General features: G+C 44.0%; 1 protein-coding gene across 1 annotated transcript; it reads right to left on the bottom strand.

Moving 5' to 3' along the window:
- Nucleotides 1-434: 434 nt before the first annotated feature.
- On the bottom strand, nt 435-1684 carry LOC105521536 (olfactory receptor 2W3). The gene has a single exon (XM_011955762.1). The coding sequence runs from the start codon at nt 1657-1659 to the stop codon at nt 715-717; it is 945 nt and encodes a 314-aa protein (XP_011811152.1). The 5' UTR covers nt 1660-1684; the 3' UTR covers nt 435-714.
- Nucleotides 1685-14047: the final 12363 nt, after the last annotated feature.

Genomic DNA, 14047 nt, shown 5'->3' with positions numbered 1-14047 from the left:
AATAATTTCTTACTAACTCCTATATCAAAGAGTTCACCAGAAGTCCAAACTCCAGCATTACACTATACATCCATGTAATAAACCTCCACAGGTACCCCTGAATCTATAATAAAAACACTATTTAAGTCCCATGGAAGAGGGAATAATAAGGAAAAAAAGAGGCATGAAAGTTTTTTAGGGCCAGCAGTAATAAAAAATAAACAGGTTGAGAAACACTGAGTTGGACAATTCGTCAAACAGGGCCAGTATATCATATTGTATATGCAAGGTTGAAAGTGTCACCCAAAGAATGACCAGGATTGTTACAGAAAGGGGTCCCAAGCCAGACACCAAGAGAGGTCGTAAACCGGAGTTAGGAAGGGCCTGGCATTTTGCCTGATGGCTCCTATTGATAGGGAGTTTATCAAACCTGTGGTTTGATAAACTGCACCTGCAGTCCCAGTTACTTGGAAGGCTGAGGCGGGGGAGGATCGCTTAAGCCCAAGAGTTGGAGGAGCCATGATGGCACCACTGCACTCCTCCCTAGGTGACAGAGTGAGACCCCGTCTCAATTTTAAAAGCAACAGCAAAAGCACATAATGTCAGAACTGAAACAGCCTCACAAAAGTCCAGAAAAAGGCAAGTTGGGAGTCACAAGCTAATACCAGCTGGAATTCAGCCGTTCCAGATGCTGCCAGTGGCCCCGGATGGAGGTGAAGTCAGGTGGAGAAGCCCTTACTCCTTTCCTAGCTCTCTCTTCCCCAGAAGCAACCTTCCCAGCGCCCCCTTCACCTCTCTGTTTCTGAGGGTGTAGATGAGAGGATTGAGGAGGGGGGTGACGATGTTGTAGAAGAGCGTGAGGAACTTGCCCTGGTCCTGGGAGGAGCTGGCTCCTGGTTGCATGTACATGTAGATGATGTTTCCATAGAAAAGGGAGACCACGGTGAGATGGGAGCCGCAGGTGCTGACGGCCTTCTGCCTTCCGGATGCTGACCGAATTCGTAACACAGCCCTCACAATGCAGCTGTAAGAGAGCAGGATAAACACCAAGGGGGACAGCACAACGCCCACCGTCAGGACAAACACGGTGCCCTCGACGGCCACAGTGCTGACGCAGGCCGTCCAGATCAGGGCGGGCATCTCACACAGGAAGTGGTCCACCTCGTGGCGCCCACAGCGGGGTAAGCGCAGGGTCACGGGAGACATGGCCAAGGAGCTGGCCACCCCACAGCCCCAGGCCACTGACACCAAGGCCTGGCAGAGCCTGGGGTTCATGATCACCATGCAGGGCAGGGGCTTGCAGATAGCCACAAAGCGGCCATAGGCCACCACAGCCAGGAGCAGGCACTCCACACCACCCAGGCCCAGGAACAGGAAGAGCTGGACGGCACAGCCCGTGTGGCTGATGGTCTTGTCACGTCCATTAAGGTTGTAGAGCAGCTGGGGGATGGAGCTGGTGGTGAAACTGAGGTCCAGGAAGGAGAGGTGGGTGAGGAAGAAGTACATGGGGGTGTGCAGGTGGGGGTCCAGCCGGGACACTAGGATGATGGTGGTGTTGCCCACGAGGGTCAGGAGGTACGCGATCAGGATGACCACAAAGAGGATCCTCTCCAGATGGGGTCGGTCAGAGAACCCCAACAGGATGAAATGGGTTTGGGTGCTGCCATTGGTTCCATCCATCTCTACTGCAGCTAAATAGAAATATCAATCCTAATAATAATAACGCTGATATTAAGGGAGAACTTACTAGAAGTTAAGCATTCTTCTCTGCTTTTTATATTTATTTTATTCATTTAACTCCAGCACAAGCTAAGCATTCTTCTATACTTTTTTTTTTTTTTTTTTTTTTTTTGAGATGGAGTTGGCTTTGTTGCCCAGGCTGGAGTGCAATGGCACGATCTCAGCTCACTGCAACCTCTGCCTCCCAGATTCAATCCATTCTCCTGCCTCAGCCTCCCAAGTAGCTAGGATTACAGGTGCCACCACCATGCCCAGCTAATTTTTTGTATTTTTAGTAGAGACGGGGTTTCACATGTTGGCCAAGCTGGTCTCGAACTCCTGACCTCATGATCCACCCACCTCAGCCTCCCAAAGTGCTGGCATCACAGGTGTGAGCCACCGTGCCTGGCCTCTCTTCTATGCTTTTTATATTTATTTTATTCATTTAACTCTAACAGAAGCTAGAAAACTTAACTCTAGAAAATTTAACTCTAAAAAACTCTAACAGAAGCTAAGCATTCTTCTATGCTTTTTTATTATATGTATTCTATTCATGTAATCCCAACAGTTATATGGAGTTGCACTATTATTATTAGCTCCCAACTTATAGAAAAGGAAGCTGAAACACATGGTGTTGAGCAAACTGTCATATGTAGGAAGACGCAGAGCTGATTCTGAACCCCAGCAACGCGGCTGAGAGTGTGCATTCTTAACCACTATTAGTACTGCCTCTAAATCCAATGAAGTGAAGACAAATCCTGCTGTGGCCGAATGATGAATTTTTCTGGAGACTCCAGTCCCTGAGCTCCTGCCAAAAACCTCAAGGACTCAAAATGGAGCCTCAGAATAATCTATCAATAGTATTTAGGAAATATTCATTACACACAGAGTGCTTTATCTATTACTGGTCTCAAAGAAACACCTCATTCATTGGGTTATCATTTCTGAGGTAATTTTTAAAATACCTTAGTAGATAAATAACGTAAGAGACAAGCAAAATACACACAAAATCTCTTTCTCTCTATCTCTTTTAATTGGGCCTGGTATTGAAGAAATAGAGTGTATGAGGTTTTCTTCGAAAGTACTATATACTGCTTGAGAGGATAAAACAGCTTGAAAAAACTTTGTAACAGATATTATAACTGTAATGCAATAATTCATGCATGTGTACAGAAAACTCTTATCACATTCCAATTCCAATACCACATCATATTCAAAGCAAAGCGTATTTGATGAGACAAACCACAAGTCTTACAGATGAATATAGAGAGACTCGGTCCATCCTGGTGTTTGGGTGATGGATGCATTAAAAGCCAAGACTTTGCCACTATGCAATACGTGCAGCTAAAAAGCAGTACTCCCAAATTAATATAAATAAATATAAATATGTATGAGCAGCTAAAAAGCAGTACTCCCAAACTAATACAAATATAAATATGTACATGCAGCTAAAAAGCAGTACTCCCCCCCGTCTCTACTAAAAATACAAAAAATTAGCCGGGCATGGTGGCAGGTGCCTGTAGTCCCAGCTACTCGGGAGGCTGAGGCAGGAGAATGGTGTGAACCCGGGAGGCGGAGCTTGCAGTGAGCTGAGATCCGGCCACTGCACTCCAGCCCGGGCGACAGAGCGAGACTCCGTCTCAAAATGACATTACCAAGAATTTTGTCCAAAAAAAAAAAAAAAAAAAAAAAAAAGCAGTACTCCCAAATATAAACAAATATAAATACGTATGAGCAGCTAAAAAGCAGGACTCCCAAATTAATACAAACAAAAATAAATCCATACATGCAGGTAACAAAACAGTACTCCCAAACTAAGACAAATAAAAATACACACATACATTTTGGGCTATCGCTCCAAACTATTCTGCATTATCCCTAGGTCAACAAGACTAAATTACAAGATCTCAGCAAGCTCATTTGCCTTTTCATAGTTTTCTCATCTAAAATGGTAACAATCAAACCTACCCTACTTAGTTTACAGATACGCTTTGAGATTTTAAATATGAAATATATAAATATATAAAACACATAAAAGTTTAGTGAGTGTAAAGGTTTCTACATATGTTAAAAAAAAGGTGATGTGTCATGCAAACACAGAACAGGAACATAAGCCCATAGGTCTAGCCAGAGAAATCCAGAAGAAAAAAGCTACTGAAGGGAAACCATCTTATCCTATATCTACTCAGGCTTTGAAAATACAGTAACTCTATCATGATAACTGACAAGGCATCTGTGGGAGGAAGGGAGTGTGGGTCCCACCTTTATTCCTTACACCAAAAATATTAAAATTATGAGTTATATATTTAAACATTTCAAAAATACAACTACTATCAGAAAGCATGATAGTTACTTTTCCTTCTTTTCCCCAATCATCTTGAATAAGTATACATCATAAGCCACGCTGCAATTCTCAAAAGTTAAAAAGCAAAACATAGATAAACTGTGTTACCTATTTAGAAAAATCTACACTCTAAGAAACACTATTGGCCAGGTGCGGTGGCTCACGCCTGTAATCCCAGCACTTTGGGAGGCCGAGATGGGTGGATCACCTGAGGTCAGGAGTTCACAACTCGTCTGGCCAACACAGTGAAACCCCTTCTCTATTAAACATACAAAAATTACACGGTGTGGTGGTGCATGCCTGTAGTTCCAGCCACTCTCGAGGCTGAGGCAGGAGAATGGCATGAACCCGGGAGGCGGAGGTTGCAGTCAGTCGAGATGGCACCACTGCACTCCAGCCTGGGTGACAGAGCCAGACTCCATCTCAAAAACAAAACAAAACAAAACAAAACAAAAAAGAAACACTACTAGCAAACTCTAAAAATAATGACAATAGTAGAAAAATTCACGAAGACAACCGAAGGCTACCTTGCTTAATATTTTTTTCTCAAAAAATTGGCAAGAAAAACATGTAGCAAAAGAAAAATATGTAATGACTTGAAGAAACAGTTCACAGGAAAATGGTTTACCAGCAAGTGATATAAACATTAGAAATGTTTTCACTGATGATTGAGGTTATAAAAATTTAAATATAAAGATATTTGCTTTTCCAGATAAGTAAATAATGAAAAGTGTGGTAATATCCAGAGCTTGAAAAAATGTGGGAAATAAGCCCAATCTCATGATTATTTCTTTCTTTTTTTTTTTTTTTTTTTGAGACAGAGTCTCACTGTGTCACTCAGGCTTGAGTGCAGTGGTGTGATCTGGGCTCACTGCAGCCTCAGCCTCCCAGGTTCTCCTGCCTCAGCCTCCCAAGTAGCTGGGCTTACAAGCATGTTCCACCACGCCAGCTAATTTTTGTATATTTAGTTGAGATGGGGTTTTGCAGTGTTGCCCAGGCTGGTCTTGAACTCCTGATCTCAAGCCATCTGCCCACCTTGGAATCCCAAAGTGCCGGGATTACAGGTGTGAGCCATCATGCCTGGCCTCATGAACTCTTGATAAGAGTCAAAATTGAAATAGTATCTTTGGAGAGATCTTAAAAAAAAAATGACTATTTAAATACACATATACCTTGACATAGTACATATTATTTTAACAAAAGAAATATCTGTCTTTCATAAAATGTTAAATGACATGCTTTTCTCATTGCCCTGTTAATTCTACATCTAGGAAACTGCTTTGCATTTATTAACCCTCAATCAGTAAACACATACCCTCAAAAACTTCATTATAGCATGTACTGAAATAGATAATACTGGGAAACAAGGTATGTGTTTAAAGTGGTAGACATGATTTAATAGATGATGACTGGAAACAATCATTAAATTGAAATGACATTACCAAGAATTTTCTAAAAAAAAAAAGATATTAATATCAAACAAGTAGAAAGTTAAATATGCCAGGCGCGGTGGCTCACGCCTGTAATCCCAGCACTTTGGGAGGCCAAGGCAGATGGATCACAAGGGAGGAGTTTGAGATCAGCCTGGCCAAGATGGTGAAATCCCGTCCCAACTAAAAAATAACAAAAATTAGCCGGGCGTGGTGGTGCATGCTTGTAACCCCAGCTACTCAGCAGGCTGAGGCAGGAGAATGGCTTGAACTTAGAAGGCGGAGGTTGCAGTGAGGCGAGGTCACGTCACTGCACTCCAGCCCAGTGACAGAGCAAGACTCCGTCTCAAAAAAAAAAAAAAGAAAGAAAAAGAAAGCTAAATATAATGTATAATGAGATTGTATATAGTGTGACTCCATTTTTTGTTCACAAACTCTCTTACTACACGCACACAAACACACATGGTATGTATATATGTATACAGTCACACGTTGCAGAACAACACATTATGGTCAACAACAAATTACATCTGTGGTGGTTCCACCTCCTCAAGAGGGGTCTGAGGCAGGTCCTTGGGCAGGACTGTAGAAAGCACTGTGATCACAGGAGGTGACAGCTCCATGCCTGTGGCTGCCCCAGAAATCCTTCCCGTGGGACAAGGTGTAGAGGTCAAGACAGTGCTACTGATCGTTCCGTCTCAGTGGACACCCAGGCTAATGTGTGTGCTTATGTCTTAATTTGCAAAGAAAAAGTCTGAAAAGTAAAGAATAAATAAATATTAAAAAATTAAATGGAATATGACTTGCAGAATAAGAATAAAAAGAGCGTATTTTATACAGTTTTACAATGTGTGTTTTAAGCTAAGTGCTATTACAAAAAAGTCACAAAGTTAATAAAAAGTAAAAGGTTTCCCAGGTAAAAAGTTTCAGTAAACTGAGGATAATTTCTTACTGAAGAAAGAAAAATATTTTTTAATGCATGTAATATAGCCTAAGTGTACAAAGTTGATAAAGTCTGGAGCCATGCACAGGAACGTCCTGGGCCTTCACATTCACTCACCACCCACTCACTGACTCACTGAGAGCAACTTCCAGTCCTGCAAGCTCCATTCATGGTAAGTGCCCTAGAAGGTGACCTTTTTTTGTATTTTATACAGTATTTTTACTGTGCTTTTTCTATGTTTAGAGACACAAATACTTATCACTGTGTTACAGCTGTCTTCAGTACTCAGTACAGGACCATGCCGTACTCGTTTGCAGCCTGGGAGTGACAAGCTATACCACACACTTACGGCCTAGGCTTGTGGTAGGATACGCCATCTGGGTTTGTGTAAGCACATTCTGTGATGCTCACACAATGACAAAATCACCTAATGACGCATTTCTCAGAACATATCCCCATCATTAAGCAACACATGACTGTATTTGTATTCAGATAGAACCAGTAACTGGATGTCTGGTTTGAAATTGTTTAAAAGGCTCATTTCTAGCTTGGGCAACATGGGGAGACCCCATCTGTACGAAAGTCAAAATTAAACATTAGCCCGGCATGGTCGCACAAATGTACGGTCCCAGCTACTCAGGAGACTGAGACAGGGGGATCAACGGTCCAGGAGGTCAAGGCTGCAGTGAGCTATGATCATGCCACTGGCACCCCAGCCTGGGCGACAGAGTGAGACCCTGTCCTCCCCCACCCCCGCCGAAAAAAGACTCTCTTTTAGAAAGTGAAGTGGAGGTTAAAGAAGACTCTCATTAGGCCAGGTGCGGTGGCCCACGCCTGTACTCCCAGCACTTTGGGAGGCTGAGGCGGGCGGATCACCTGAGGTCGGGAGTTCAAGACCAGCCTGACCAACATGGAGAAAACCTGTCTCTACTAAAAATACAAAAAAAAAAAAAAAATTAGCTGGGCAAGGTGGCAGGCACCTGTAATCCCAGCTAGTCGGGAGGCTGAGGCAGGAGAATCACTTGAACCCAGGAGGCAGAGGTTATAGTGAGCCGAGATCACACCATTGTACTCCAGCCTGGGCAACAGAGCGAAATTCCATCTCAAAATAATAATAATAATTTCGCATTGGTAGATGTATTGCTTTGCTATAATTAAACAATGAGTTGTGATATAAGTGCTGACTGTGTATCTTTGTGTGTTGGTGTGTCTGTCATAATTCGTTTTTTTTTTTTTTTTGAGACGGAGTCTCGCTCTGTCGCCCGGGCTGGAGTGCTGTGGCTGGATCTCGGCTCACTGCAAGCTCCGCCTGCTGGGTTTCTGCCATTCTCCTGCCTCAGCCTCCCGAGTAGCTGGGACTACAGGCGCCGCCACCTCGCCCGGCTAGTTTTTGTATTTTTAGTAGAGACGGGGTTTCACCATGTTGGCCAGGATGGTCTTGATCTCCTGATCTCATGATCCGCCCGCCTCTGCCTCCCAAAGTGCTGAGATTACAGGCGTGAGCCACCGCGCCCGGCCTGTCATAATGTATAAATGTTCTAAGAGCAACGAGTGTGTTCTTCAGATTTTTCTAACCTTTGAGGCACTCCCTATGGCTTCTTTATTTAACAAACCAACCTAGAAGTGCAGACCTCTGAGCTGAGTTCCTCAATGCAGAAACCTACTCACCATTTTTCCTTGTCTGCTGCCAGGCAACACTGAAAGAATGCAGGAGCAGAGACGTAGCCAGAGGGCCTCAGTCAGATCTCGAAGTGCCGTGTACCCTCTTGGGCGCACACAGGTGCTACAGCCAGGTGTGAGGAAATCCAAGTGCCTCTCTCAGGCTTGGCCCATTCCTTATAAATGCAGCGGCCCACAGTATTTATTCATATGGGTTTACTGCATTTACACAGCGTTGCAGCTCTGCTGAGGGAAGACTGGAGACGGACCCTGATGGTGGCCTGGGTTCATCGGCATCTCAAACCGCTGGGGAAACTTCAGAGCCACAGGGATCACTAGCACGTCCACGGAGACAGAGGCGTGCACCACATCAAATTGCCCCATCTCCCGTCAGGACCCGAGAGAAAATGAGGACCATAATTTGTCCCTTGATATAAAAAGAATTTACTACCTCACGTAAGTAAAATTAGGGAACTCAATCCACTGTTGTTCTAAAAACATAAATACCAGTGAGCCATTTGCTCCCCTCCCCTGTTCCCAAGAATCATTATATGGCTAAGAAAACAGCTGAGGCATAATTGGTCCCATCCTACCTAGAACAGAATCATGCATTTGTTTTTTTCTTTCTCCTTATATCTGCTGAAAAATAGGGCCAAAATATTTTGACATCTTTTTTAACTAATATTTTTAAGAATGAAAGAAAGAACCCATTGTCCCAGATAGTGAAAAAAAATCATATAAAGTGTATTATTACATACATTAAGGAGCCACAGGGTGGCCTGTTTTTTTTTTTTTTTTAATTTATTTATTTTGAGATGGAGTTTCGCTCTTTCACCCAGGCTGGAGTGAAGTGCTGCTATCTCGGCAACTTGCAACCTCCACCCTACCAGGTTCAAGCAATTCTCCTCCCTCAGTCTCCCTAGTATCTGGGATTACGGGCACCAGCCACCATGCCTGGCTAATTTTTGTATTTTTAGTAGAGATGAGGTTTCACCATGGGGGCCAGGCTGGTCTCAAACTCCTGACATCAGGTGATCCACCCTTGTTGGCCTCCCAAAGTGCTGGGATTACAGATGTGAGCCACTGCGCCCAGCCTTATTTTTACTTTTTGATTTGAAAGGAAGACGTCAGCATACATAACGTTTATACTTTAGTTTCAAAAACTAGTAAGGAAATTGAGCAAGTATCATTACTTAGATTGTGTATATGTAACTATGTTTGAATGCTCTTATAAAGACAAAAATGACATCACAATGCTGAATTTTTTAAATAAAATAAATTAATATACAGCTATAGCCAAGCAATGTCAGAAAAAAATCAGACTTAGATTCAATTAACTAAGAAACTTATCAATTTGACTGGGTTCTTTGGGGTAGATGTAGTCAGAGAATTAGAGAGTAAAGAGACTATTCTACATAAGTGAATGTGTAGAATTCATAGAACATGTGTGGTACACATACACAGGCCCAGCATCCTTTCTTCTTCCCTGCGTAAGAGAAAAGCAGACCACAGAGGGCCCCAGCAGCACAGAGAAAGTGTGCACCAAGGAGCCGGTGCTTGGAGGGCAGACAGGCTGAACAGATCCCAGTGTTCCCAGTTCTCAGCCCTCTGGGGTTCTAGGGGTTGCAGTCACCAGTCTAAGTGCTTTCCATTACTTCCGCTGGCTAAGGAGGTTATTTTACTTCCCACTCCTGATTGCTCCGTGTATCCCCTCCTCCCAGTCCTCTTCACTCAGGGCCTTCTCAACATGCTAGAAAAATTTGTTTAAGGCTGGGCACAGTTGCTCATACCTGTAATCCCAGCACTTTGGGAGGCTGAGGCGGGTGGATCACCTGAGGTCAGGAGTTCAAGACCAGCCTGACCAACATGGCAAAACCCCGTCTCTACTAAAAACACAAAAATTAGCTGGGTGTGGTGGTGACTGCCTGCAATCCCAGCTACTCGGGAGGCGGAAGCAGGAGAATCGCTTGAACCTGGGAGGTGTAGGTTGCAGTGAGCCGAGATCATGCCACTGCACTCCAGCTGGGGCAACAGAGTAAGACTCCATCTCAAAAAAAAAAAAAAAAAAGAAAGTTCATTAAATTGATAAACCAGTCACCTGATTTGGAGAAGGGGGACATGGGGGTATATTAGCCTGTTCTCACACTGCTATAAATATCTGAAACCGGGAAATTTATGAAGAAAAGAGGTTTAGTTGGCTCACGGTTCCACAGGCTGTGCCGGAAGCAAGGCAGCATCTGCTTCCAGGAGGCCTCAGGGAGCTTTTACTCACAGCAGAAGGCAAAGCAGGAACTGGTGCCTTACATGGCAAAAGCAGGGGCCAGAGAAAGTTGGGGGGCCACACACTTTTGAACATCCAGATTTCACAACTCATCCAAGGCAGATGGTGTTAAACCATGAGAAACTGCCCCCATGATCCAGTCAACTCCCACCAGCCCACCTTCAACACGGGGGACTGTAATTGAGCATGAGATTCGGGTGGAGGCACAAAGCCAAACCATCGCAGAGAGTTGCTGAGCAGATTAGTTCCTAGAAGAAATTGCCCGGTCTTCTGGATATGTAGACCCAGTTCCGGAGGGTTATAGCTTAGAAAAGGCTACAAGCTCATGTTGGGGACTTTCTCTTTTAGTTCTCTCTTTTTCAAGAAACAGGGTCTCACTCTCACTCAGGCTGGAGTGCAGTGGTGTGATCCTGGCTCACTGCAGAGTTGAAATCCTGGGCTCAAGTCCCTCCCAAGTGGCTGGGACTATAGGTTTGCACCACCCTATCTGGCTGATTTATATTTTTTTGTAGAGACCAGGTCTTGCTTTGCTGCCCAGCTGGTCTCAAACTTCTGGTCTCAAGCAATCCTCCCACCTCAGTCCCCAAAGTGTTGGGATTACAGGCGGGAGCCACTGTGCTCTACCAGCATTGATGTTCAAATTTTTACAGAGAAGAAAAGGATTTCACTGGTAATTGTCAGAGCAGTCATTAAGGATATGTCAGAAAGAAAAAAATTATGATTTGAGATAGAAAAAAAGCCCAATGTATATAACAGAGAAATGCACAGTAATAGGGAAGTGATGAGGAGAGCAGACCCAAGACAACCCATCTCTAGACGTGGATGCACCATATCGTTTAGGTAAAGAAAGGTACATAAAACATGAAAGTCCATTTTTTTTTTTTAAAGCTTCTAGTCTACGTAAGTTTATAGAAAGTTCCTCACATTTTTAGTGACGATACCATTTTGCGAGGTGGCTTATGGAGTATGAGACAAAGCATAATGCAAAGGTGTCGCTGTGATGTCACGGGGAATCAAAACCACAGGGGCTCAATGGGACTAGGCCTGGACATGCCAAGTCATCAGGTCACGAAACCCATCATGTTTACAAACTTAGTCTTCTGCTCAATTTTTCTCTGTCCCCCAAATTTTACTAATTTAGCACTTGGAATTAAACTTTATTGGCCAATTATTATTGTTATATCAGTACACTATGTTACATTCCACACAACACTTTCAGGTCCATCCATTTTGCTCTCCAGATAGTCAATCATTTATTTATTCAAAAAATACAGATTGATAACAAACCAGCATTGGAGGTGCTTGAGAAACACTGAACATATCATTGTCAAGAGACAAAGATATCACCCCTCGTGGTGTTTACACTTAGCACAAAAAGGCAAAACATAAATAAATAAATAAAGCCTAATAAATAAGAGAACAATATAGTACACTAGATGACACGTACTACATGGAGAACCAAGAGCCTCCACTGAGCCCAGCAAGGGCAACTGGAAAGGTGAGCTCCAGATGGGCTCTGGGGTGAGTCGGGTTATACGGCATCACTGAGGCTGGATCTCAGAAGACTCGAAGGAAGAAAGGGAATAATGAGTCAAGGGGACACCAGGGAAAAGGGAATTTCAAGCAGAAGCCACAGCAGGGGAAACACCCAATGATGGGAAGCGCCTGCTTTGGTGGAAACCCAGCCATGAGGCCAGGGCAGCTGGAGCAGAATGCAAAGGGAAGTCGGGGAGGAAGAGAGAATCAGAGGAGGGATGGGGGTTCAGAACCTCTAGGGCCTGGGGGTTCACTGTGAGGATTCTGACTTTCACTCGTCATTGTGATGGTATCACCATCTAGATCAGCCCAGCTGCTGTAGAGAGAATGGGAGCGGAAGGGCCTAGAGCCCAAGCAGGACCACTGTGAGGACACGAAAATCATACTCCACAGTGGCAGGATGGAGTTCCGACCATGGTTACAGCAGCAGGGGGGCCAGGACACCTGAACCCCAGACATATTCTGAAGGTAGGACCAACAGGGCTTGCTGATGGACTGGATGTGGGCTGGAGAAATCCAGACAGCACTCAGTTGGATGCCTGGCCTAAGCAATCAAAAGAATGGAGTTGTCATCCAGTGACAGGGAGAAGCCTGTGGTTTTTGTTGTTGCAGTTAGGAAGAGACTTGGGGAGAAATTTGTGGTTAAGTTTTAGGCAAATTGAGTTTAAAATGTGTATTTTAATGTCAAGCGGACAGCTGAATATAAAAGACACATTCAGAGGAAAGGAGAGGGAAAGCCAGGAAATGGGTATAGAGGTAGAGGATTTTGCTGGTAATGAAACAAAGTTCCAGAGGAAATAGCGGAAGCCTTTCAGGAGTTGGAAAGGGAAAGAGGTCATTACAGGAGACACACAAAACTCTGTGAACCTAAGAATGCAAGAGATGAAGACTCACATCAGTCTACTGACTGACATAAACCATAATAAAATGCACAGTGAGACAGCATTCAGCAGAGACAGTGAGACCAGAGTACTGGGCTACACGGTGGGAAATGGATGCTCCTGGGCCTCTTGTTCCACTCTATGGAGCGAGTAGAAGGCATGTGGAGATGTTCTCCCTCCCACTCAGGGCTTCCCCGTCTCAGTGAATGGGTGGTGCCCCACGGAAGGGGTATCTCAGGCCACCCTCCTGATCTCTGGGGGAAGGGATGCTGTGGCTGAGCTGAAGCCCACCTTCCCTACACAGACCTTGCACGAGGGAGGGCTAGGGCACACCGGCCCGCGGAACACCAAGAGGAGGGACATGAGGATGCGTTATTCCCTCTGTTTGCAAATCTAACACAGAGAGTAGAAGCGTTCACTCATGATCAAACAATTAAAAAAATCTAGGAAGAAGGCTACGTTAATAATACGATTGGAAGGTAAGTTAAAGATGTCAGTCGAAAAAATCTCCCTGGAAGAGAAAAACATCTTGAACTTCAAATTCAGGAGGAAAATTAAACCTTCTGCAGATTATTGTCAGATAATGTTCAATAATTTGCCATTAATTAATATTTGGTTACCATTTAAACATTTTAGCATTTGTGTAACAATTATTTATTGTTATTATTATTATTTTTGAGACGGAGTCTCGCTCTTTGCCCAGGCTGGAGTGTAGTGGCGCCATCTCAGCTCACTGCAAGCTCTGCCTCCTGGGTTCCTGCCATTCTCCTGCCTCAGCCTCCCAAGTGGCTGGGACTACAGGTGCCCGCCACCACGCCCGGCTAATTTTTTGTATTTTTAGTAGAGACGGGATTTCACCATGTTAGCCGGGATGGTCTCGATCTCCTGACCTCGTGATCCACCTACCTTGGCCTCCCAAAGTGCTGGGATTACAGGCATGAGCCACCGCGTCCGGCCATAACAATTATTTAGAAGACAGTGATACAAAGAGGGCAGCAAGGTTAGGCTTCAATGACTTTTAAAACTTCTGTTGGAAAGGTACAGAATATACTTTTAAAATAAGTTAAATATTACCATCATTTCATCATTATTATAATGTATTTAAATGGAAAAGCTGAATTCAAACCAGCAATATCAAATATGACCTTAAATATTTATCATAACACTGCGAGGCCAGTACAATTGTTCCATGTATAGGAACCATAACAAGCAGCTAAAAGAGAGAGAGGTGTTGTTTGAGGCCTTTTTTTTTTTTTTTTTGAGACGGAGTCTCGC

The sequence above is a fragment of the Colobus angolensis genome, unplaced genomic scaffold (assembly GCF_000951035.1).
Source record: "Colobus angolensis palliatus isolate OR3802 unplaced genomic scaffold, Cang.pa_1.0 Scaffold40, whole genome shotgun sequence".
Lineage (NCBI taxonomy): Eukaryota > Metazoa > Chordata > Mammalia > Primates > Cercopithecidae > Colobus > Colobus angolensis.
Note: the sequence above shows the minus strand (reverse complement) of the source record. Positions and strands in the feature narration are given on the sequence as shown.

Excerpts from the sequence above, each read along its gene's own strand:
- LOC105521536 (XM_011955762.1), bottom strand. The coding sequence starts at position 1,659 with ATGGATGGAACCAATGGCAGCACCCAAACCCATTTCATCCTGTTGGGG.